General features: G+C 33.4%; 1 protein-coding gene across 1 annotated transcript; it reads left to right on the top strand.

Moving 5' to 3' along the window:
* The first annotated feature begins 652 nt into the window (after positions 1-652).
* Positions 653-27,081, top strand: LOC132752242 (uncharacterized). The gene is made up of 8 exons (XM_060742559.1): positions 653-865; positions 1,402-1,799; positions 3,487-3,589; positions 23,879-24,088; positions 24,610-25,430; positions 26,002-26,103; positions 26,524-26,608; positions 27,071-27,081. Exons 1-8 carry the CDS (start codon positions 661-663, stop codon positions 27,079-27,081), a joined length of 1,935 nt encoding a protein of 644 aa, XP_060598542.1. The 5' UTR covers positions 653-660.
* The last annotated feature ends 356 nt before the right edge of the window (positions 27,082-27,437 follow it).

The following is a 27,437-nucleotide window of genomic DNA, read 5'->3' as shown; positions in this document are numbered from 1 at the left end:
TTATCTGTCCTTAACATTCTCAATCAAACCAAGCCTGCAATTTTCATTCAATACTGTTATTTTCATTGCCGAGAGATCACCACTTTACCAGATTTTTAAAAGTTGGAGTCCGGCAAATTGAGATAAGACCGGGTTTAACTATTATTCAACATTCAAAATACATTCTGTCAATCGCGGAGTCCATATCTCGATGTATATACAGAACGAGACATTTTTCAGCAAAACATTTCTATCGGATAGTGTAAAGGGATACTCGACTGCCCCATGTTACACAATATTTTCGTTTTTTTCTGCATATACATTAATTTCATTTCAATGAGAAGGAATATATACCTTAGATTCTTGTACTAAATAATAGCGAAAATTGACTAGCCCTTTCCTTTATGTTGTAACCAGTCTGCAAATATATCATAGGAGTTTACAGACAATATACTGTAAGTAACGCGTCATCCTATAAACATTCGGTAAATTTGTTTGCAACATATCATCTTTGAAAATTTTGAAGATGCTATATGAAGATTTGTATCGTTCATGGATAAATATCTGTTAGCCTTGATAAAGTGTTGCACACAATAATTTTATTTTATTTGTGCTCTATCGAATCAAATTTGAATTTTATTTTGAAATAATAAATATCTGTTGTTTTTTTTACAAGCAACTATGAAGATCTTGCTGTGGACCTACATATTCATGAGCATAGAATTAGTGATAATAAGCCAGGCTACAGAAAATATTACACTAATGGAGCAAATGCACACAGCTTTAGATGATCTTTGTCCTGGTGCTGATGTATGTGCTGAGGAAAGACAATTCCAGAGAAACTTTGATTATATGACACATTCTGAATTCCGCTCATGTTGTACAGGTACATCAATAAATCTATGTCAGTTAAACAGAATAGTTTAAATTGATAAACGATCAGTTAACTTCCAATCATCAATTTCGTTAACTTTATCCTTTCGTCTATGCATTATAGAAAGTTCGAACAAATGGTATTAAACTTACGTACGTTTAGGGTTTCTTTCGATGGTAGAGAAAAAGACAGGCGAGTCATTTATTTTGTCTTAGAAATATTTTAGACCGGCAATTATTCAATTACATTGATAGAAAATTTAAGTGCAGTTCAGAAACGTATACTATGTCATTAAAAACGTTTAACTGAACATGATCTACGTTTAACTGAACATGATCTAATAAAGTTAATCTTCACACCATAAGCATTATCTTATGTTATGAAAGTGATGAGATATCATGGGTATAAACCTGTATATATTTTGAGATAATTACCTTAGTTTCAGTTCGTTTGTTTAAATTCCCCATTCCATAGCGTGTGTCTACTTTCATACTAATTATGATGAGTAATACTGAATTCCTATTTGAGACTTTTTCTTCATGTTATAGATTGTTCATGTGGACCGGATTGTGAAAAGAACGGCAATTGCTGTTTCCCAGAAGCAGCAAAATACAACAATGGTATAGATAATTATGAAGAAGAATCAACATGCTTGTTTCCTATGACAAAACAACCAGTAGGGAGTAAACGAATAGCTTATCAGTCATATTATATGGTAACATCGTCGCTGGAAAGTTATAAAAATGGTACAAAATTCATATATAATACATCATGTGGGAGTGAACGTGTAGCACCATGGGGTAGCTTATATCCAGTCTATTCATCTACAACGAAAAGAATATATAAGAACGAAATGTGCGCTACAAGAAATGGTGTTACAGACGGAAAGCTTCTGGACGCAGTACTTTATTGTGCAAAAGAACAGTACTTTGACAATAAATTTATGGTATGGCTAAAAAAAACAAAAAGGTTTTTTCCAAAAAGGGTGCCAAAAAGTTGGTTTTTATTTCCCCGTGGGCCCCGACCCCTCAGAAGAATTTTTTTATCACAATTGCAATGCTAAAAAAAACACATTTTAAAATTTTACCACTTTCCCAGAAAGATTATTTTAAAAATAAACTTTCATTTGAAATAGTTTTTTCCAAAAAGAAAATTTTTAAATTTAAAGGGGGTCCAAAGGGCTAATTATTTCACCCAAAAAATTTAAAAAAAAATTTTAATATTTTCGGCAAAAGTTTTTTTGTAATATATTTGAAATGAAATGGTTTTTTTAAAGAAGAAAAAAATTTTATTTTTGTGAAGTTACCACCCCCGGGGGCCCGGTTTCTTGCGGCCTTTGGGAACATTTTTTGGGGGAACATTCCCTCGGTAGTTTTATTGGGTAATTTTATAACCCTTTTGAAAATGGCAATTTTTAAAAAAAGGACGAAAAGATTTAAAACCACCCGAAAATTTTATTTTTAGTCCTGTAAAAATTTGTAAATATTTGGGGAAAAAATAGAGAAATAATAAACTCCGATTTTTATTTTTTATTTGTAAGAATTGATAAAAGAAAATATAAAAACTGTTTTTAATTAACAAATTTTTTATATTTTAAAACGGGGGTGTTTTCAATAAACAAAACAAAATTTTTAAGTTTTAACGTTAAAAAAATTTAATTAAAACCAATTTTTGGGGAAAAACTTGAGCTACACCAAACCATTTTTAAAAGAACAGGGCAAAAATTTTATAAAACCCGAGGTTCCAATTAACCATTTTTCATTCTTTCCGTGTTTGGGGTTTTTATTTTGGGGTTGGAAATTCTGTTTTTTATACTTAAAATTCTTGGGGAATTTTAATTTGAAAACAAGCAAGGGTTTTCAGTGCAATGAAAAAAATTTTTGGTTTTAAAAAAAAAGTGATTTAAAACCAAAAAATATTTCCCGGCCTTTTGGCAAAGGGGTGTTGTGGCCCTGGGGTTAAAATAATTTTAAAAAACCCCAAAATTCGTAACCCTTTAAAATTTATTAAAATTGACTCTTGATTCGGGAAACCTTAAATTTTCTTAAAAAAAACTGTAAAATTTTTTTTCCCATTGGAAAAGTCCATCTCCTATTTATTTTTGTTTGTTTAACGAAACTGGAAAAATGCAAAAATTTACATTTTCCCCCCGGGAAAACTTCGGGAAAACCAAAGGTGATTGTTCATACACCCACAGGTAAGGTTAAAAACCCGGAAATTTTTCTTTTTATATAAGGGTTTTGCCTAACTTTTCCCTAATTTAACGTTACGATGTGTTTTGAAAATTTTTGCTGGACAATGGATATATAAAATTACCTAATTTTAAATCACCATGGCCGAAAAACTGGATTGTGACAGAAATATATTACCGAAAGGGGCCTTATAATGATAGCCGACAAGTCACAGAGCTTCAAGTTATCATTAAAAATAAATTAAATTCAGTTAATCCTTGGCACATCATGCACACAATAAAGACCTGTGTTTCTAAACCCTGGACATTGAAGACAAGAGATAAAACAGTGGTGTTCCAATCTAGATTCCTGCCAAACATTATAACATTGCATACTCTACCGGATTTTTCACCGCTGTACATTGGGTTTAGAGTCTTGCTGAATGTATTTCATGTTACTCAGCTGTTTATTTGCGACCAGGTTGAACTTGATCCTTCGGAGTTCAGTCTGACTGCAAATGATACAATACTTCATACAAATATCACAAACCGTAGAATGTTCAGTGGTGAGTTTACGTTAGTCTCAAGTCCGTCTTTTGATGGACTTAGGGCCAGGATATGCGTCGAAGATTTTGAATCGAAACGCTCAGGTGAAAGAGCTTTATTTAGAATATGTATTTTGGATTTTTTCTGCATGTTCCTTTGCTTTCTAAAATATTTTTTGTAAAACTATTTAAAACCATCCAGTGTTAATTATATGTATACCTTTTGTGTTGTAAAACACATAATTGTGAAAATGGAATCGGTGTGAAAAAGACTCTATCGCCGTCAAACTTCGATTTCTTTCTTCAAATTACCTCATGTTCGTATTTTACAATCAAGATTTAAACTTGCGAAATTCTTTTGTTTGAACTCGGTTTGGCTAAAAGTATAATAATTTGTGAGAATAAACGTTTGAAAGTTATTCTAGTCTTTTCACTTTATTCATAAAATTCCTGTGTCAAATGTTTGTTTGTATGTAATACAGATTCTATTTAGCTAAGCCTAATAAAGGGATAATCAACGATCGTCAGCGTAAATGGCCGATTTTACGCGAATCTGTTGCGATTACTTGCAAATATTTCCGAAGTCGTCCTACGATTTTCGAAGGTTTCTGTCAACATTTGGACGCTATCACTATTACTAACAAAAGGGTGTAGACTATGAAGAAATTGTAATTTTATCATATTGCAATATCTACATGAATTTATATCATTATATCAACTTATCTAATGTCTTGGTTTGGTTTTCTGTGGGGCTATTTTAGTCGAATTTTCTTTCCGGCGTTGTGAATGGTACAATGACCATCCTAATATTTTTTCCATCATCATTTTGAGCGCGTCTTGACGAAACAATATGACTTGGGTTATTAATGGTGGTTGGTTTTGCATCAATAAATTGATAATTGGAGACTTCAGACCTATCCACAGTAATGAGAATGATTCCGGTCAACATCTATTGTTTCGTATCAAATTAAAGTTAATGACTCTCATCTAAAGCGTCAGTCATTATAACCATACTACAAAAGTTTAATATGCATATGCTCCGCTTCCAAATAAGACTTATTATATCCGAAAACGTAAACACTAAACTACAATATCATCAGGCACTATTGAGTGAATTTTGTACCGAAACTTTGCGGCTCTTTTAACGTGGGAACATCTGCTAATTATTCCTAGTTAGATCCTATCCAGAGACTGACGTAAATAGCAGATAGGTAGCTATTGATTGCAATTAGACCAATCAGAAATTCTTACTTTCCCGCCATTTTTTTACAATTAAACAAATCTTCTACAGCTTCAAAATGACCTCTTGGATGTTTCTTTTTTAAGAAAAAACTTGTATACTAAATGCTGTAATGGATAATCGCAATCTTTACTTTCACCTGCCCAAAGACCCTTAGTGATCATTTCAGCTTTTCTGAATCAAAAAGTTAAGACAAGTTCCAAACATTCCCAAACAAATCAGAATTGTTTCCTCTTGTAGAAGCAAAGCATATATATCTCTACTCAAAATTCAACAATAGCACGAGACATAAATTTTAATTCGTTCATTTCGTATTATTAAACCTGTGTTTGTTTGTCAATGTCGAATAACTGAATGTTTGACCTCATTCTTGCCCAGTTGAAACTAATATTAAGCTTAAGCGCAAAATTAAATGAAAGAATAAACATATGACAGGCACGGAGTCCGAAAATTTTTCACGCAACAATGATTTTGAAAATTTAAATGGATCGGATGATATTTAAGATAAACGTATTACTGTAAATGAAATTTTGGAAGCAATCGAAACTTTAAAAACAAATAAATCACCTGGTATTGATTGTCTGTTAAATGAATATTTTATTTAATGTATTGATATTTTATCCTCGCATATTTGTGATATTTTTAATTATGTACTTGACAGCTTGATACTTTAGATATTGTCGATAGCTTCAATTACTTAGGATATACTCAGTCCTACGCATAAACCCTTCCAGCCTGCTGAATCTCAGTAAGGTCTTATCAGATAGTAAATCACTGTAACTGTATGTCTCCCATTAACACGTCCCCCGAGTTGAGAGTTTTGTTATTATTAATTGCCCCTCTGCATTCTTATCTAATGGCCCCAACGTTGAAGGATCAAATTTCTTTAGAAGATATACACTCACTAAATTTATCAATGTTTTCCTCTCCTTTCTTTTGTAAATGGGTCTGTGGCCAATTGAATTGTGAAACTTAGCAATTATTTGTAAATATACTTTATAACATACAATATCTTTTTTAATTAATTTTAAATACTCATTACTCATATTGTTACTCATGTTACTGTCTGAACCCCCCTCCCGGCCTGCTAAAAAACAAAAACAAAAAAACTGTTCATATATGTATCTTTTACTGCAAAGTGCAAGACTCTTAACTAAAATGACCAGGTAAGTGATATATTTATTATTAGCTCCACTATTCTAAGAATATTGTGAGTTGTCCTATTCACCTCGGTTTGCAAGTCGATGTCAGTGTCCATGCTTTAAATTAATGTTTATGCGCCTATAACTTCTTTATTTCTTAAGGTATCAATTTCAAATATATATTCCTCATCATCATCCACATCATTTGATAAGGTGCAACTCTAAAACCAGTATCTCCAGAACTATATCCCCTTGAAGTTAAAATAATGTTATATTTTACTCCAACATATTCATTTCATATTAAAGTATTGACTTTAAACTTCAAATATGTGTTCCTTATCATCAACTACATCATATGTGAGAATGTTTTGTTTTTTAACTCTAAAACCAATTTTTCCAGAATTATCTCCACAATAACTTTTTTTCTCTCAAAAAATCTTACTTTTTACTTTCTTTTTTATTTCTTAAGGTATCAACTTCTAACTTAAAATATATTTCCTTATCATGTGTGACAAGATTCATAATTGTAGCATGAATATTTCCAGGATTATTTCCACCATTTAAACTTTTTTTTTAAATAAAAAATGATATTTTATAACTTAAAACAATAACATGGCAAGATTCAGAATTATCATCCCTTTATACTTACGTTTAAATGTTGAATTCTGCTTAAGCCGGTGCTAGGGGGGCGTGGACGGTAACTTGCACTTTCCAGTACCGTCCATGAACAGGCTCAATCAAACCGAGTCTGCAACATTTTCAATTTTGCCGTGTTGGGCTTTCTTTAGGGATTTTGTATAAATCTATTTTAGAATTTTCCTTATTAAATTCTGATTGTCCAAATGCCCCCGAAAAGGTTTCTTAAGCATGCAGAATTGGTAGTAGGAAAAAGAAAAGAGGATGAAAGTAACTAATTTCTTTGTATTATTGTACATTTGTGCAAAGTTATTTCAAAATCCCTCAATGCATGGAAAAGTTACATACCTACTGGACATGATTGTTGTGTAAGTGGGGACACACAGACAGACATGAGCCTTAGCTGCGATACATTGTCCAGATGTGGTAGACATTTGTGCCAAGTTATTATAAAATCTTTCCATGCATGTCAAAGTTACAGTCCGGACATGAATGTGTATCTTCAAACTCTTCTAGATTTATGAATGAATACCTTCAAACTATAAGTATGACCTTGACCTCGAAGGTAGGGTTGAAAAAATCGGTTTGTAGAGGGCTTTATGAAGCTCTTTATCTTTGATTATCCTTGGGTTACAATTTTGAGGTTAATAAAGTTGAGTTTGTTTTACACAACCCGTTTTTGTACAAAATACCGGTTGATAAAATGTTCGCGGTATAAACATTTTGAGGATGCGCGCGTATCATATGACTTCTTTGAATTTTAGATAAGAAAACATGCGGGAGCAGCTAATTCAATAATCCAATGCTCGCCAAAACGCCCTCTGTTTAAAGAATCATTACTCAACTTTTTCATCAGTAATTTAAACTTGAAACAACAAGATGGTGAATAATACCCGTGTATTACATAATATTACACAATTGGTGCTGCACATTTCTTTGATTATGTGGATTTGCAAGATATGTGTCAAATAGATGGACACGTGACCGGTTGATTTTTTCTAACTTACACAATAATTCAACATGAACATTTTAGAACCATGACATAATAATCTGATTTTATTGAAATGTAAATTATGAATACATTATTTGACACTCATTTAAATATCTGGTCTAACTTTGGTTCTGTCCGTGCAGTTTACGAGAATTAATAAGCAAAAAGTCACACCATTTTAAAGTAAAGTTCGTCGTCACATCTGCAATACCACAGTCAGTTAAGTGATCTTATATATATAAGAGGTCTGTGGTTCGATTTCAACTGTTGCCAATCTTTTTTGCTTAAAGTATAATTGATCCGTGTCACGACAAAACCAACATAATGGGTTTGCGACCAGCATGGATCCAGACCAGCCTGCGCATCCGCGCAGTCTGATCAGGATCCATGCTGTTCGCTATCAGTTTTTCTTCTTGTAATAGACTTGGTAAGCGAACAGCATGGATCCTGATCAGACTGCGCGGATGCGCAGGCTGGTCTGGATCCATGCTGGTCGCAAACCCATTATGTTGGTTTTGTCGTGGCACGGCTCATATTTTCATAGAAAGTTGAGAGCTTGCAAAATTATCATCATGGACATGAAGCAAGTTAGAAATACTCTTTTGTCTCGATTTGTATAGTGTGTTTACGACATTGAAATTATACTACTCAAAGTTTGCTAAGCACCAAGTTTTTCCATATAGCATCCTGCATTTCTACATCATAATGTTATGATATTTATATTGTAAATCGTATAGTAATGTATCGAGAGTTTACCCTGTGTAATACTGGGTCCTGACGCGAGTAACAATTATTGCTCCTCACAGAGCAACTACTACACAGAATATTTATAAAGTTTTGTAAGTGATGGCTTTCTTAGAAATAAAATAAACAAGGTATACATAAATTGATAATCAACACACATACCATGACTTTGGACTCATTTAAATGATATTATTGAAAAAAAATGGTAAAAATGGAAAAACATATCTATACAGTATGGTACAAATAAAAATTATGTACGAAAGGGTACATACAACTTAATGGTTTTAATTTTACTATTGTTAAACGTTTTTTTTCTTGTCAAGTCATACTCTAGAATTAAGGTTACTTATGTAATAGTAAATGCTACTAGGAAATACAACAGCCAGAATTTGGTCTGTATTAGTATTTAGTCGTATCAGATGTTGACTTGAAAATATGAAAGTGGTAAGGTGGCAGCTTAACTGTCAATGTTACTCATTCCTGTGCAAATTGGAATCCCCTCAGTAAAATTTATTTGTCGTTGAATATAGTCATGTCTATAATTATTACTTCCTTAAAAATGTTTAACCTCAGACAGTAAGTAACTTGGTTTGTAACTTGAGTTTTTTTCTAGGAAATGTGATATCTACAACATTTCAAAACTTATATGCCTATAATCATTTAAAGCCCGCAAAGGCATATAATGGCAAGCATGCAAGTGAATTATGTTTGGTGAATAACTAAACACCTAAAACGTCGTGTAAAGCTGGATTATGCTGATCCGAAGACAATGTAAAGCCAAGAAAGTAACTTCTGTTTTGTCGGCGTATAATCGAACAATAAGTATTCGCATATTATGATGAACACTTGTTATTGCTACTATCACTAGAAAAACAGTTAATGTTTTGCCGTTTAACAAAATGTATTTTGTTGAAAAACACGTTTACTATGTAAAATCGATAAATTCAAGAATGCAACATTGAAGTTTGCATACAAAGAAATACAAAAAAAATGTATTTTGTCTGTTAACAAACTGTTGAACTGAGATTGACAAGGCTGAATAAGTTTTGCTGAAAAATATAAAGTGTTATGGTAATGACACGCCGTGTGGGAAAAACGATATGTTTCGGTAGTGTCAACATATATTCTATACAACGTACAGTCTTTTCGTTGCCTTTTACACCTTCATAAGTGAAAACGTGCCTAATATTGAAAAGTTAATTAATAAAATATTGTATTACTTTGTATTAACTAGTTCAATGAGCAAAATGTATAATTGCTTCTATTCTAAATAATCTTATTGCAAGTGATCTTGTTAGCACCATATATAAAAAGTTGTTATTTACTTTGGTATAGATTGAAAAGAGGTGTGAAGGTGTGAAAGGCAACAAAAAGACTGTTGTGTTTTAAATGAAAGATGATTGCATTGTGTTACAAAACAATCATATTGCGTCAAGGAAGGTTACCAAGACATTTTCAAAACAAGAATCTCGTTTACATAACAACGGAATTTTACATTTAGTTATTTTTGTTCACTAAATAAATAATCTTTTTAGTTTATGTGTAGTTAATTAATAAAAATTTCAATAATAATTAGAGGTTAATACTTGGTTGCTGCTCGCCATTTTGCGATAATAGCCCGAAGATGTGCATAATGGCCTGAGGGTCGCAGGCCATTAGGAGTCGGCCTAGTAAATTTTCGTATTCTTTATTCTATAGTAAGTCAGTCACATTTGAGGCTTAATTCCCAATTCCACTGTTCTTGATGAATTATATACTGTCTTCAACTTTAAACATCAACACTATCTAAGTCAAATGAGGCCCAAAATATAATATGATAGCCATCTACTTTTTTCCGAAATCATCATTCTGTTGTAACACTGTTTAGATTCACCACTTTGAAAACTCTTGACTGTTGGTGGGAAGCACATTTTTAATCCTTCCGCCAACAAACGAGTTCCTGGAGAATACACAAAAACACTTTTAAAGTCATCCTATAATACACAAAAACTACAAACATGCATTTAATACACTTTAATTATGACCAATCAAACTAGAAAGAACTTAAAAATTAAAAGAACTACTTTCTATACTAAAACGGGTTGGGTCTAATTCCGTACCGGGGTGAGACCATTATCACATAATAGCGAGCAGCAACCAAGTATTTACGTCTTTAATACCTTTAATACGGCGTTTAGACATAGCCGCTAAAGAATAACAATATGACTGATTCCGTTGCAGATTCGTTTTTGTACTAGTTTGGCGGGTCTCCTTTACACAATATTAAGCCCCAAAGCCCTAACCAAAGCAAAATATCCGACATACATCCGCGTGGTATGGTCGTTTTTGCTTTGATCTCTATAATCGTAGATGGACTGAAAATGACGTTAGCAACATCATGGAGACAAAACCCTTCTAAAACTGAGATTAATATTTATAACCATTTTTAGGAAACTTGTTACTGGTTTCATCTTAAATATTCAAACTAAATGAGCTATAAAAATAATCAAAAATATGTTGATGAGGAAAATCGGACTCAATCAAACATGTCAAAGAAACGATCCTATTTACAGCTTCAATAAAACTGGACAGTCTGCTCACAAATATCTTCAAGTAGCAACAGAGTGTCATATGATAATAAAGGATGTCATATCTGGTATAATTCTACTTTACTTTCTGGTCCAGCCGTACAATTTCAGACACTCTTGTAAGCTCAAGATTTGTTTTTTTGTTTTTGTTTTTTTTTTTTTGGTTTTTTTTTTTTTGTTTTTTTTTTTTTTTTTTTTTTTTTTTTTTTTTTGGGGGGGGGGTTACGTCACATCGACAGAGTATAGGTCATATCGCGACGTTCCAGCTTTACTGGCAGAGGAAGACCTCAGGTGCCCTTCCGTGCATTACTTCAGGCACGAACGGGTACCTGAGTAGAACCACCGACGTTCCGTAAGCTAGCTGGATAGCTTCCTCCCACGAAAGAATCCAAAGTCCCTGTCGAGATTCGAACCCACAGAGGTGAGGGGCAAGTGGTTTGAAGTCAACGACCTTAACCACTCGGCCACGGACGCCCCAAGCTCAAGAATTAAAAAACATGGACACAACTTTATACGGTACAACAATATAGTCAGCAACGGGTATACTCTTTGACGAGATACGTCATCACGCCAACACATTAAAGGACATATGGATACTTTCAAGCTTTTCTGGTGCATTATTTCAGGCATAAATTATACAGATATTTTTCTTGATTGTTTTCTATTTTTTATATTCAATTTATTTGCAATGGGAGTTTATTGTTTTTATTTTTCTAACACGATCAGACGTGGGCAACATGTTTGTAAATAATAATTTATTTCAGGAAACAATTGTCAAATTGTATTAAATTACAATATGCAATCAAAATTTTGAACGTTTTTCAAGATCTAATTATCATTTTTTTTTACTAAGTTACGAAGAAAATACATTGACTAGGTCGCAAATACTAGTAACTTGATTATATTCGCCGATAAAAGGCGTTAAACATGTGTTATAACTATGTACCATATATGAAAAAGTTTAATTTTCCGGCGTTACCGCGAAGCACAGTTCACGTACATCGGTGTTACCTCATAAAAACGGTTTGAAATACATTTTATCAGCTTATTTTCAATTTTCTGTATCACCAGAAGTTAAGTTTATGTCACTTGCCTACCGAAAATCGAAATTATACGGTATAATATGATTTGTTGTACGTATAAGAACGGACACAAAGCCAAAATATCGCTCAAAACGGTGGTCATGCCATCATTTTAACGAATGATCTTGCCATTTATTGCACAATTCTGCGTTACTTATTGCACGAATCGTGCCTTATTTTCACATTCCGGCGTTACTGGATATACACGTTGTAACGGGATTTTTTAATTTACAACATTTTTACAATTGGATATTTACATTCATATCGATTTACCAGTAGATCGTAACGTTTGCGGAATATACCGACTACAGGGTCGAATGCAAGAGTGCCAGGTCAATGTTGTTAAACTGACAATTAGAATAAGAATGGTCAGGGAATCTCCGTGTATGGTACAGTTAAATACACAAATCTCGAAGCGCCAATACGCTTCAGCGAATAGAAAAAATCGTATTACATTAGCTAAGGGTAGTTTTTTTCTTGAAAATTTATCCGTACAATTTATTTCTCACAAAATGAAGCACGTTCAGCTTCATTTCTTTATATTTAAGTACTACTGTATTGCGTATTTAACCCTAGCTGATTTAGTGAACTTTACTATCATGGTTTTGACATTATTAACACTGAGAATGATATTTTAATTGTCTGCATTTCACAGCAATTATATGACCTCTATATAAACCTTGCAGATTGTCGGTTTCTTCAATAAGTTACATTGATTAAAAGTGAAAAGATTGTTAACTCAAACAATATGTTTACGTCAAGACACCACATTCATTTCACCACACAAGTAGTTCTGACGTTAATACCAGGTTATATAAGCGTACGGAATGAAAGGCGCACATAGTTGGTGTATATTGCTGAAGCAAACAAAAAATATCATCGCATCGGCAAGTAAGTCTTATTTCTTTTTATATTTTCATAGAGTGGTAACATGTAGACATATGTTTAATATATCAATATACATCGCTACAGCTCATAATTATTTTGACAGGGTAGACATCATTTTGTAAAAAAAACATGTGCGAAATTTGCGACTTTATATACAAATTAAGAATATATTTATTATCTTTAACTCCTGTGTTTGAATCTTTGCTAGTTCACTTTTTTAATGTTTACCAAAGATTTCAAGCCAACACCATATTCAATAAACAGGAACATGTCTCATTTACTAAGAGGAAGTGATCATATTCATTATTATATTAGTATTTGGTCTATGATGAGGTAGAAAAAAAGATGCGGACAGAAGGGCGGAAATCTTTTATATAATGACAGCAAAAACAATATATATGAGTTACTTTTTTCTTTCTATAGGCAAAATTTTTAATAAATAAAACTTCGCCCCGCGACCTCGCCAAGCGAAAAGACGAATATTAACAAGTGAAATGGCGGGACGCGTAGCGTAAACAGGCTAATTAGCGCCCCGTGGGGCGAAGTTTTATTTATTAAACTTCGCCTCTCCCCTCTTTTTGCATGTTTTCGCTCAGCGCCATCGCCGTTTTATTTCTTAAATCTCGCTCCACGACCGAGCGTTCTATCCATTAAATTTCGCCCCGCGCTCCACTAAATAGCGTGTTTTCGTACCACGCCCCTGCTATTTTAATTTCTAAATTCTCCACTTTTCGCTTGGCGGGGTTGCACGAAATCACGCTTATTAGCATGGGCGGATGGCTAAGTTTAATTTATTAAACTTCGCCCCGCGCCTCCGCTAATAAGTGTGTTTTCGCTCCGCGCCCTTTCCGCTTTATTTCTTTAATCTCGCTCCGCAACCCCGCGGGACGAAGTTTTTTTTTTTTATAAAACTTCGCCCTGCGCCCCTGCTTATAAGCGTGTTTATGCTCCGTGCCCGCCATTTTAATTTGTTTATTCTCGACTTTTCGCTCGGCGGGGTTTAGGGGCGAAAACAAGAATGGCACAAATCAGCCACCATAGTTTTTTGATGATCTTATGAAAAAAGACATAAACTAGTTTCACTCTGAATTTTGTAAAAAGAAATGATTAAAAAATTATTCAAAACTATGCTTAGTGACATTCGGGATATAGAGGATATTGAATGAGTGTAAGTTCAATACTGAATTTATTGAACGAGTTGAATTAAATCATATTATGCGAGCCGCTGGCGAGCATTATATAATTTCATTCACGAGTTCAATAAATTCAGTAATGAACTTACACGAATTTAATATTCTATTTATCACATACCAAAAATTGTTTAAAGTGAAAAATAGTAATTTTTCATTTACTCGCATACAGAATAATGCTAACATTTAGCGCGCCTTACACTATGTTTGTATAACGCAAATAACGTCACGTCAAAATACGTATATGCATGGTCGTGCAATACCATTTTTACGGAGTCGCAAAATCGGCACGGGTGTGTAATAAATGATTTTATCAAATACCTGTGCCGATTTTGCGACTCCGTAAAAACAGTATTGCACGGCCATGCATATAATATTGAAGAAACGTCATTTGCGTTATACAAACATACAGTAAAGACGGGCTAAATGTTTTTTATTATTATTATTTTGGGTATGTGATAAATATAATATTAAATTGTAAGTGTAAGTTAAATTCAAAATTTATTGAACTCGTTGAATAAAAGAGTATTATGTTCGCCAGAGGCTCGCATAATATTTTATTAAACTCGTTCCATAAATTCAATATTAAACTTACAGTCATTAAATATCCTCTATGTATAGCAATTATTCTCTATTTCCCTTTGAAAAAGTTCATCATATCATTGTTAAGCTTTCTTCCGAGAGCTATGTATATTGCACCAGTAACGTTCTTTTTTTTTTAATTAGAAGATTGCGGCCTCTTTACTAATTTACATTCAGAGAGGGTGTCGGCATTTAAGAGGTATCGAGGATTTTCCTTATCGTTTATGTGTTTTATCGGCTACAAATTTCATCTTCCAACTGAAATATTTTGATTTGACATTTATATGAAACGTTTTTAACAACAAATGCATACCCGATTATTTCTGGGAGAAAAAAGATTCTCTCCAACGAGGGAACATATTAGATTTTCCGAGTTGAAAAAGGGCATTACTCCTTTTGGGGCATTACTCCAAAAAGAATTTGCTTTCAAGATAATGCCCTTTTCTTACATCTTTCTCTTGTCGTGATATGCAAGCGTTCCAAGTTCAATATTGAAAATTATGATGGTTTTGAAATCATTCTACTTAATAAGTAATTTCAACAAAAATTGTTAGTTACAGGGCATCACTGTACATGTTTCATACTGATAACTTTTTAAACTGTTTGTGTGATTGACTACATTCACGTATTCTTTTCTCAATCCTAACATAACAACACCAACTCAGCAATTATTATAGCTTGATGTTTTGCTTTGGAACGGAAGAGCTGAGATTATGGAGAGCGGTCAGCCCACAATGCCGTTTAAAATTTCTTTTTGATGCATACATTTAGGACTGGGCATATCAAAACAATTTATCAATGCAAACCCTTTGTCTTGGAGGTTTAACTCATATAATGTATCATGTCTGCTTTAGATAGGAAAAAAGAACATGATAGGTCTTTGGAACACAAACAAATACATGTCTGTTAACCCGAATTTGCTATAATCATGTAAAAACATGAATTCAAAAATTAAACACCGACATAATTTAAAGCTCAGATATTATGCAATTTATTGACATTGTCAAATGAGCCGCGTCACGACAAAACCAACGTAATGCGTTTGCGACCAGCATGGATCCAGACCAGCTTGCGCATCCGCGCAGTCTAATCAGGATCCATGCTGTTCGCTTACCAACCCTATTACAAGTAGAGAAACTGATAGCGAACAGCATGGATCCTGATCAGACTGCGCGGATGCGCAGGCTGGTTTGGAAACATGCTGATCGCAAACGCACTATGTTGGTTTTGTCGTGACACGGCTCAAATGTAAATCCCCTCTGTCCCAAGAACATCAGATACAGACCATATAGAAGCTCATTTCCATAAGTATACCCAGTCTATCTACTAACTGGTGAGGAAGCAACATGTATTATATTAAGTGCTTTATAAAAATGAGCCGCGTCATGACAAAAAACCAACATAATGGGTTTGCGACCAGCATCCGCGCAGTCTGATCAGGAATATCCATGATGTTCGCTTACAAACTCTATTACAAATAGAGAAACTGATAGCGAACAGCATGGATCCTGATTAGACTGCGCGGATGCGCAGGCTAGTCTGGATCCATGCTGGTCGCCAACGCACTATGTTGGTTTTGTTGTGACGCGGCTCAAATGTTAATTGATACTGGTATACATGAGTTATTCAATCTGATATGATAAGCATGTTAATATTCATGGTACCCAAGTCCCCAAAGATGAACCAAAAAGATTTCAAAGGCTAGAAGCAAGAATTTATGGAAGCAATAGATTGATTTATTTAACTGAGTTAGATAACAGTGTATTACTTGACAGTTATAAATTTTTAACATACACCATGCATGTTTTATATTGTTTGTCAATTGTTTGTTTGTGTTTTTTGTTTTTGCTTTTGGTTTTGTTTGTTTTTTGTTGTTGTTGTTTTTTTTAATTGTTTTTTTTGCTATCAATAAATTCATTCATAAATTTGGTCATACATGTACATGTATTTGTATGTCACTCAAACCATAACTTTATCATACTGCACAGTAAGTCGTTGGACTGTGAGACGGGTGGCCCGGTTAAATTCAAGGGGATCGGGGCATTTTGATATGGTAGATAGATAGATAGTTTATTCATATAAGACGTGTACAAAATGCACATGGTCACAAAATACATACATTCAAATATAATTAAACATCACGTAATCATCAAAGTTAACATTATTAGTAGCAAAGTGTCATACAATGATAAAACTACATCTTTGGACTGCATTAACAAAACATGGAGAATGAAAAGAAATAAGGTAATATTACTAACAAGATAACATTTTTATAATTATGTCTGAAGATTCGGTTGATTTAATTCCCTGCGTTTAAATGCTTGTGCTATAAAATTTCCCAAATTTAACAAGACTTTTTTCTTTTTAGAACTTAATAAATCAATAAATTTGTACATGCTCGGATTTTCACATAATATTTTGGTATGAATTTGTTTCTCAGGTCAGAATATTTTTTGCATGTGATTATAAAATGAAATTCATCTTCTATGTCATTACCGCAGAAATAACATAATCTTTCATTTCTTGGTTTTTATTACGCCCATGTCTAAGAGATTCTATAAATAAATTATGCGACGACACGCGCAATCTAGTTATGCTATTACGTATTTTAAACGAATTTATTTTAATCAAGTAATCCGATATACCAAAGCTCGGTTTTAAATGTATGTACAAGGATTTCAGTATTTCATTTTTCTCAATATCTCCAAATAGTTTCTGTAAGGCACAATCCGTTACTGTTTTCTTGAACAAATTTACAAATAATTTGAAATTTATGTTTGCATGATTTACAAAAACAGAGCTAAAACCATAATCATCAAGCAGTTTTTTAACATGGAAAACCCAATTCTTTCTACCATTATAATACTGCGCCAATGAATGTGCATAAACTGATTTTAATAGCATATTATCCGTATTGATAATCTTGACCCAGTATTTAATAATATGTACATAACGAAATACATATAAAGGATAGCGACCCAATTCTGCATATATAGCTGCGTTACTTGTCGATTGTTTTACACCAAGGATTGTTTTGCAAAACTGTAGATGAATACGCTCTAATTCACAAGACTTAGTAAACCCCCAAATAGGACAACCATAATTTAATATCGATCCTACGAATGCATCAAAAAGTTGCAATGAAATATCCGGACGAATGTTATATCTTTTGATATTATTTAACAATGTGTGCATCGCCCTAAGTGCTTTGCCTTTTAGACATTTTATATTTAAAGCGAAAGTACCAGTGTAATTCAACGTTATTCCCAAATAATTGAAATCATCAACAATTTCTGACTGTTCATCATTATAAATGAAATGTTCATTTCTTTTAACTGGCCCTCGTTTCCTAAAAACAACAACTTTGGTTTTTGCAGCGTTTACCTCTAACCCCCATTTTTCACAATATTCGTGTAAAGAATTCAGTCTCGATTGTAAATCTTCTACAGAATCGCCACATATTACCATATCATCCGCAAATAACAAAATTACAAGACAAATTACATTAATGGTTAGGCCAGTTGTATCATCTTGCTGCAAAAACGATTCGATGTCTTCAATAAATAAGGAAAAAAATGTCGGCGAATTTGTCTGCCCCTGACGTAAGCCCACCGCGATTTCAACAAAATCAGAAAATTCATTATTAAATTTTATACTAGACTTTACAATATTGTACATGTTTCTAAACATTGTTAAAATTTTACCATTTAATCCTTTTTTGTACAGTTTAAACCACAACGCGTCACGGTTCACTGAATCAAATGCTTTTTTCAGATCAACGAAAGCACAATACAGACGTTTTTTGTCGTTCAAGCTTTGCTCTATTAAATTCTGCAGTACAAAGATTGCATCTACGGTACTATGATTTTTTCTAAAACCGAATTGCGCATCTGGTAATTTTTTTTGACTCTCACACCACTTAACGACTCGCGCATCTAAAATCCCCGTAAACAATTTACCGAGATTACTCAATAACGTTATACCACGATAATTATTGACGTTATTCACATCACCTTTTTTATGTAGCGGTATAATGAAACCTTCGGCCCATTTCTCAGGAAAGACACCTGAATCAAAAACAATGTTAAATAAATCCGCTAAATGCCCGTCTAAAATGTCAGCTGCATTTAAAAAATATTCATTTAGTAAATTGTCAGCTGGACATGAAGCTTTGTTACGCTTTAAACGCCTAATTCCTTCGCGTACTTCTGTAATAGATATACGCTCATTTAATTGTTTAGATACATCATCATCAGAACTAATATTAATTTCGTCTGTTGACAAAAAATTTACAACTTCATCGATACATTGTACCTGAATATCTTCAAACATTGACGAAAAATACTGTTTGAAATCATCATTAGATAATTCAGTCTTGTTATTATCGTGTTTTCTAAATAATCGCCAGAAGTCACGGGGTTGCGCATGCTTTAATTCTGTTAATTGTTTAGACATTTTTTGATAATGTAATTTTTTCTTTTTTCTTATTAATTGTTTATATGCATATTTTGCATTATTCAGTTCAATGTGATTTTCTTAAGTTTTATTCCCATTAAACTTATTAAGTGCCACCTCGTAAATAGATCTTAATGATCGACATTCATGGTCAAACCAAGTTTTGTTATTATCATCAATAGTCGGTCTATTACATTTTTTTCGGGTTTTCTTAAATAATGGGTCTGCTATCTCACGAATAATACCAGTAAATTTATTGACTATATGGTCAACAGAAATCAAATCACGATTGCAAAGATTTAATAATAACTCGTTAAAATTGGGCAACTTGGCAATTAAACCGCGTCTAAAGTTTTTCTCATGGTCGGCATTCCATTTGAAATACGCAGAGATCAAATTTGTATCAGATTGACTTAAATCACGTATACGATCACAACATATTAAAAAACGCAATGATGCATGATCACTGAAAATACTGAAATTGTCAACGGTAAAATCGTGGATTATGGAAAAATCTTTTTCGCGCACTAATAAGTAGTCAATTGTACTACATGATTTGTTATTCAAGTACGTGAATTCACCTGAGTTGAAATCACTACCAAGACGACCATTTACTATTCTAAATGTAGTAGCCTTACATAGATTAAGTAATTGACTGCCGCGTGAATTACATGTTTTGTCCTTTGAGGCCCGGCTAATGATTCGGTCAGGACAATAACTTTCAGGGTCAATATCTGGTACAAAACTATCACATACAATATATTCTGGGTTTAAGCCTACCCTACTGCCTTTGTGTTTCGCTGTCCCGGTGGTTTGTCGGATGTTAGGGGCATAAGTTTCCTATGCGGATATTTCTAGTTATTTCAATATTAATCAGACAAGATATACCATCTTGAAGGTAAGTTTAAGGGCAATTTCATTTGAGCATTGGATTTGTTATGGAGGGTTAATGGTTCTGTCCTCAGGCTAGTTGAAGATTTTGTGCGGCAATTTATTGCAGATATTAAGTCTAATGTGCATGTTTCTCTTTCTGCTAAGTCAGTGATAATGTGTGATAAATAGTTGGTCATTTGAAAAAATATGGTTATGACGTGTACTGTTAAGTTATTCAGGAAAGTTGGTTATGTGAACAGACAGTTTTTTGCTTCCATAAATTCTTGTCACCAGTTTGAAGTTTGCTTTTGCAATATTTTTAGTAAAAATCGATCGAAGGAAAAATTATGCTAGAATTAAACAAAAATTAAATAATAGTTCAAAACAGTTCAAACAGAATTTTAATGCATTACTGGCAGTATCTACAATATGTGATTTTGAATATATTTTATAGGTTATTTTAATATTTTTAATGATTTGAATTCATTTAATGTAGGAATTAATGCAATTAATAGAAAAAATGATACATATTTCTTCACATAGGCTACTTGACTTTCAAACGATATGTTATTATTAATGCAAATAGTCTAAATGCAATTTTTTGCAGATAGACTAGGTTCGCATTGAACAAATATAGCCTTTTTATGCCCCCCACAAAATGGGAGCATATAGCGTTGCACTTGTCCGTCCGTCTTTCCGTCCGTCCGTCCGTACGTCTGTCCGTACGTCCCAAAATCTTGTGAACGCAACTCCTCTTAAACCAGATGGCAGATTTTGCTTAAACTTCCAGGGATGAACAACCTTAATGTGTAGATGGTAGTAAAGGAAGGAATTTTTGCTGCGACCAAATTTAACAGAATTATGGCCCTTTGTTGATTTTTTCACTATATACTATGTAGAAATTTTGTGAACGCAACTCCTCTTAAACCGGATAGCAGATTTTGCTTAAACTTCCAGGGATGAACAACTTTAATGTATAGATGGTAGTAAAGAAAGGAATTTTTGCTGCGACCAAATTTAACAGAATTATGGCCCTTTGTTGATTTTTAGATTTCAACTTGTGGCACATTTAGTCGAACTTTGTGAACGCAACTCCTCAGATTTTGCTTAAACTTCCAGGGATGAACAACCTTAATGTGTAAATGGTAGTAAAGGAAGGACTTTTGCTGCGACCAGATTTAACAGAATTATGGCCCTTTGTTGATTTTTAGATTTCAACTTGTGGCACATTTAGTCCAAAAATATTTGACCTGGAGACATAAGATTGACAGAACAGTGGCGTGTGGGGGGCATCCGTGTCCTATGGACACATTTCTAGTTAAATTTGAAATAGAATAGTATGGCTAATATATTTTTGTGTCCTTAACTATGCACAGGAAAAGGAAGATTTTAACGCATAATGTTAGGACAATTAAGACATTTCAGAATCTGTCAAAAAGACCTTTCCTGAAAAAATGCCAGATAAAATGCCAGATAGACTAGTATCGCGTTGACCCCTCGATATATAATATGAGCCGTGTCACGACAAAACCAACATAATGGGTTTGCGACCAGCATAGATCCAGACCAGCCTGCGCATCCGCGCAGTCTGATCAGGATCCATGCTGTTCGCTATCGGTTTCTCTACTTGTTATAGGGTTTGTAAGCGAACAGCATGGATCCTGATCAGACTGCGCGGATGCGCAGGCTGGTCTGTTTCACTGCTGGTCGCGAACTAATTATGTTGGTTTTGTTATGACACGGCTCAAATATATTCGTATAACATATAAAAAACAACTGCAATCATACAAAAACATGACAATAAAAGAGTCATTTATTCAGAATGTACATAGTTAAAATATGATTTCCGATGTAAAAGAGAGTAAATTCCTGTGGAAATTTTTAATTCTCAGTTATTTCTTTGTTACCATTTTTATTGATAACAATTTTAATTAATAAGTATATATTATCAAATAAGTATATAAAAGTCATTTGACTGGATTAAGACTTCAAAGAATTTTGGAAGTTTATGCGAAATTCAAGATTTAGTTTGATATCCTTATAAGGTCTAAAAAATAATGTTTTCATTTCTTCATATTTAATAAATGTACTGCAATAACATTACTTTGCTGCAATATAAGTCAGAATTTTTGTAACAGTTGATATTTGAATTTTTGTAATATGTGTCTTTAAAAGTAAAAGCAATATTTTGTTCTGTATGTTCTGCTAAGGCTATGAAATAAACAAGAGGGCAATGGCGGCATTTATATCGCACACCTGATTATAAACGCTAAATCCCATTTTATTTGGGCTGTGTGACCTAGTTTTTCTCCAGATGACCAATATTGGTACAAATCATCAAAACAACCTTTCTGACCAACTTTCAAAATAGTAGTCTCTAGAGTGTTAATTAGATTTTTTCATATTGGGGCTGTGTGACCTTGTCTTTTTAATCCAAGTGACCCATATTCAACAACTTTTCTGAGGTCACTAGAGTGTTAACAAGATTTTTTCCATATTTTGACTGTGTGACCTAGTTTTGAAACCAAATATGACCCATATTCGAACTTGACGTTGAACTCATTAAAATAACTTTTCTGACAACTTCTAAGGATATTTTGGTTCAAAACAGTAGCCTCTAGAGTGTTAACAAGATTTTTTCCATATTTGGGCTGTGTGACCTAGTTTTTAAACCCCAGGTGACCCAAATTCTAACCTGATCTAAGAATAATCAAAACAATTTCCAGGATATTTTGACTAGAAGAGTAGCCCTTATGGTGTTAACAAGGTTTTCCCACATTTGGGCTGTTCAACTAAGGTTTTGTCCCCAAGTGACCCGTATTCGAACTTGACCTAGAAGTCATCAATTTGAAAACAAACTTTCAGACCAATTTACAGGATATTTTGATCAAAACAGTAGTCACAAGAGTGTTAACAAAATTTCTCTAAAATTTGGCTGGCCTTATTTACAATTTTAACTGTTCTATGCAGGGTCAATGTGTTCCTGTTTTGGGAATAAAATGTATTTCTATTCGTCATAAATTATCATTACTTACTTACTTATTCGAGAAAGTATATTTCCTAATCGAGAAAGTGCTGAAAATGTTATCAGTTCTTTATATCGTTCAATAATTATGACTATCAATATCTCACAAACTATGATACAAAGGCCGTGTTACATCTGTTAAAACGTTGCCGCGTGTTTTATGTTTGTAGTTCTTCGTGGCACATTAGAGTTGAAGATTGAAAAATGCTTAAGCCGGTGCAAAGGGGCTTGAGAGATTTGGCAATTTTGCATTTTCTGTCCTTAACATACTCAATCAAACTAAGCCTGCAATTTTCATTCAATACTGTTATTTTCATTGCCGAGAGATCACCACTTTACCAGATTTTTAAACATTGGAGCCCGGCAAATTTTTAGATAAGACCGGGTTTAACTATTATTCAACATTCAAAATACATTCTGTAAATCGCGGAGTCCATATCTCGATGTATATAACAAGTTTATTTCCAGAACGAGACATTTTTCAGCAAAACATTTCTATCGGATAGTGTAAAGGGGATACTCGACTGTACCATGAAACACAATATTTTCGTTTTTTTTTCTGCATATACATTAATTTCATTTCAATGAGAAGGAATATATACCTTAGATTCTTGTACTAAATAGTAGCGAAAATTGACTAGCCCTTTCCTATATGTTGTAACAGTCTGCAAATATATTATAGGAGTTTACAGACAATATCCGCATCCTATAAACATTCGGTAAATTTGTTCCTTAGTTTGAAGATGCTATATGAAGATTTGTATCGTTTATGGATAAATATCTGTTAACCTTGATAAAGTGACTTGCACACAATTATTTTATTTTATTTGTGCTCTATCGAATCAAATTTGAATTTTATTTTGAAATAATAAATATCTGTTATTTTTTTTACAAGCAACTATGAAGATCTTGCTGTTGACCTACATATTCATGAGCATAGAATTAGTGATAATAAGCCAGGCTACAGAAAATATTACACTAATGGAGCAAATGCACACAGTCTTAGATGATCTTTGTCCTGGTTCTGATGTATGTGCTGAGGAAAGACAATTCCAGAGAAACATTGATTATATGACACATTCTGAATTCCGCTCATGTTGTACAGGTACATCAATAAATCTATGTCAGTTAAACAGAATATTTTAAATTGATAAATGATCAGTTAACTTCCAGTCATCAATTTCGTTAACTTTATCCTTTCGTCTATGCATTATAGAAAGTTCGAACAAATGGTATAAAACTTACGTACGTTTAGGGTTTCTTTCGATGGTAGAGAAAAAGACAGGCGAGTCATTTATTTTGTCTTAGAAATATTTTAGACCGACAATTATTCAATTACATTGATTGAAAATTTAATTTACGTGCTGTTCAGAAACGGATACTATGTCATTTAAAGTGTTTAACTGCACATGATCTAATAAAGTTAATCTTCACACCATAAGCATTATCTTATGTTATGAAAATGATGAGATATCATGGGTTAAAACCTGTATATATTTTGAGATAATCACCTTAGTTTCAGTTCGTTTGTTTAAATTCCCCCATTCCATAGCGTCTGTCTACTTTCATACTAATTATGATGAGTAATACTGAATTCCTATTCGAGACTTTTTCTTCATGTTATAGATTGTTCATGTGGACCGGATTGTGAAAAGAACGGCAATTGCTGTTTCCCAGAAGCAGCAAAATACAACAATGGTATAGATAATTATGAAGAAGAATCAACATGCTTGTTTCCTATGACAAATCAACCAGTAGGGAGTAAACGAATAGCTTATCAGTCATATTATATGGTAACCTCGTCGCTGGAAAGTTATAAAAATGGTACAAAATTAAAATATAATACATCATGTGGGAGTGAACGCGTAGCACCATGGGGTAGCTTATATCCAGTCTATTCATCTACAACGAAAAGAATATATAAGAACGAAATGTGCGCTACAAGAAATGGTGTTACAGACGGAAAGCTTCTGGACGCAGTACTTTATTGTGCAAAAGAACAGTACTTTGACAATAAATTTATGGTATGGCCTAACACAAACAGTATTCCAGAAGGCTGCATAGTGCATTTTATCTACCGTGGCAGCACAGAAGATATATCACATTTGAAATGCTATACACATTTAATTGACACTTGCCCCGATGATGATTTTAATATATCTTCATTTGAAATAAGTCTTCAGAAAGAAAATGTCATTGAAATGTGTACAAGTGGGCTAGTTTCGCCATTTAAGACAATCAATATGTACGCAAATGTTTTTTGTCATATTTGCAATGAAGGGCTTTACGACGATATCTATTTTTGTGAAGTACACGACGGTACCGTTCTTCGAGCCTTTGACGATCGATCATTCCTCGGGCTAGTTGATGGTATATTTCTAACAGAAAATAGCAATGAAAAGAAGACAGAGAGTCAAAACCACCCGATTATATGTAGTCCTGTAAAGGTTTGTAGTATTTGAAAAATAATGAAATACATAGCTCCGATATGATTTTTCTATTTGTAAGAATTGATAAAAGAAGATATACACATGTTTTAATAACAAATGTTTTATATAACACGTTGGATGTTTCAATACTCAAACTTTTACCAGTTCACGTTAAACATTGAATTAAGCCATTGTTGGGAGACTTGGACGGTAGCCTGCAATTATCATTACCTTCAATGAACAGGCTCAATCAAACCGAGCTTGCAACATTTTCATTCTTTCCGTGTTGAGGTTTATTTGGGGATTCTGTTTTATACTATTATTTGGTAATTTCAAATATGAAAACAAGCAGCTAATATCAGTGCATGATAAATTTTGGTTAAACTCAAGTGATTTAAAACCAACATATTCTGCTTGTGGCAATGATGTTGGCCTGTGTTAATATAATGTAAAACAATTCGTACTCTTTTGATATCAAACTTGACACTCTTGATTACGGGAAACCTTAAGTTTTTCTATTAAATCTGTAATTATTATTCCCATTGGAATCGTCCAACATGCATATATTATTCTTGTTTGTTTATTCCAGACTGAAAAATGCAAAGTTGTACATTGCCCCACGGGACAACTTCGAACACTCAATGGTGATTGTGCATACACTACAACGGTCTGGTATAACCAGGATTTTACGGTATATATAAGTCTTAGCCTAACTGTCCCTATCAACGTTTACGATGTGTTTGAAATTTTGCCTGGACAATGGATATATAAATTACCTAATTTTAAATCACCATGGCCGAAAAACTGGATTGTGACAGAAATCTATTACCGAAAGGGACCTTATAATGATGGCCGACAAGTTACAGAGCTTCAAGTTATCATTAAAAATGAATTAAATTCAGTTAATCCTGGGCGCATCATGCACACAATAAAGACGTGTGTTTCTAAACCCTGGACATTGAAGACAAGAGATCAAACATTGGTGTTCCAATCTAGATTCCTGCCAAACATTATGACATTGCATACTTTACCGGATTTTTCACCGCTGTACATTGGGTCTAGAGTCTTGCTGAATGTATTTCATGTTACTCAGCTGTTTATTTGCGAACAGGTTGAACTTGATCCTTCGGAGTTCATTCTGACTGCAAATGATACAATACTTCATACAAATATCACAAACCGTAGAATGTTCAGTGGTGAGTTTACGTTAGTCTCAAGTCCGTCTTTTGATGGACTTAGGGCCAGGATATGCGTCGAAGATTTTGAATCGAAACGCTCAGGTGAAAGAGCTTTATTTAGAATATGTATTTTGGATTTTTTCTGCATGTTCCTTTGCTTTCTAAAATATTTTTTGTAAAACTATTTAAAACCATCCAGTGTTAATTATATGTATACCTTTTGTGTTGTAAAACACATAATTGTGAAAATGGAATCGGTGTGAAAAAGACTCTATCGCCGTCAAACTTCGATTTCTTTCTTCAAATTACCTCCTGTTCGTATTTTACAAATCAAGATTTAAACTTGCGAAATTCTTTTGTTTGAACTCGGTTTGGCTGAAAGTAGAATTATTTGTGAGAATAAACGTTTGAAAGTTATTCTAGTCTTTTCACTTTATTCATAAAATTCCTGTGTCAAATGTTTGTTTGTATGTAATACAGATTCTATTTAGCTAAGTCAAATAAAGGGATAATCAACGATCGTCCCTTAAAGTGTAGGAGCGTAAATGGCCGATTTTACGCGAATCTGTTGCGATAACTTGCAAATATTTCCGACGCCGTCCGACGATTTTCGAAGGTTTCTTTCAACATTTGGACGCCATCACTATTACTAACAAAAGTGTGTAGGTTACGAAGAAATTGTAATTTTATCATATTGCAATATCAACATGAATTTATATCATTATATCAACTTATCAGATATCTTGGTTTGATTTTCTGTGGGGGTGTTTTAGTCGAATTTCCTTTCCGGCGTTGTGAATGGTACAATGACCATCCTAAAAAATTTTCCATCATCATTTTGAACGCG

Source organism: Ruditapes philippinarum, unplaced genomic scaffold (assembly GCF_026571515.1).
Source record: "Ruditapes philippinarum isolate M1 unplaced genomic scaffold, ASM2657151v2 ctg629_1_1_1_1, whole genome shotgun sequence".
Taxonomy (NCBI): Eukaryota; Metazoa; Mollusca; class Bivalvia; order Venerida; family Veneridae; genus Ruditapes; species Ruditapes philippinarum.
This window is presented reverse-complemented; position numbering and strand designations above follow the sequence as displayed.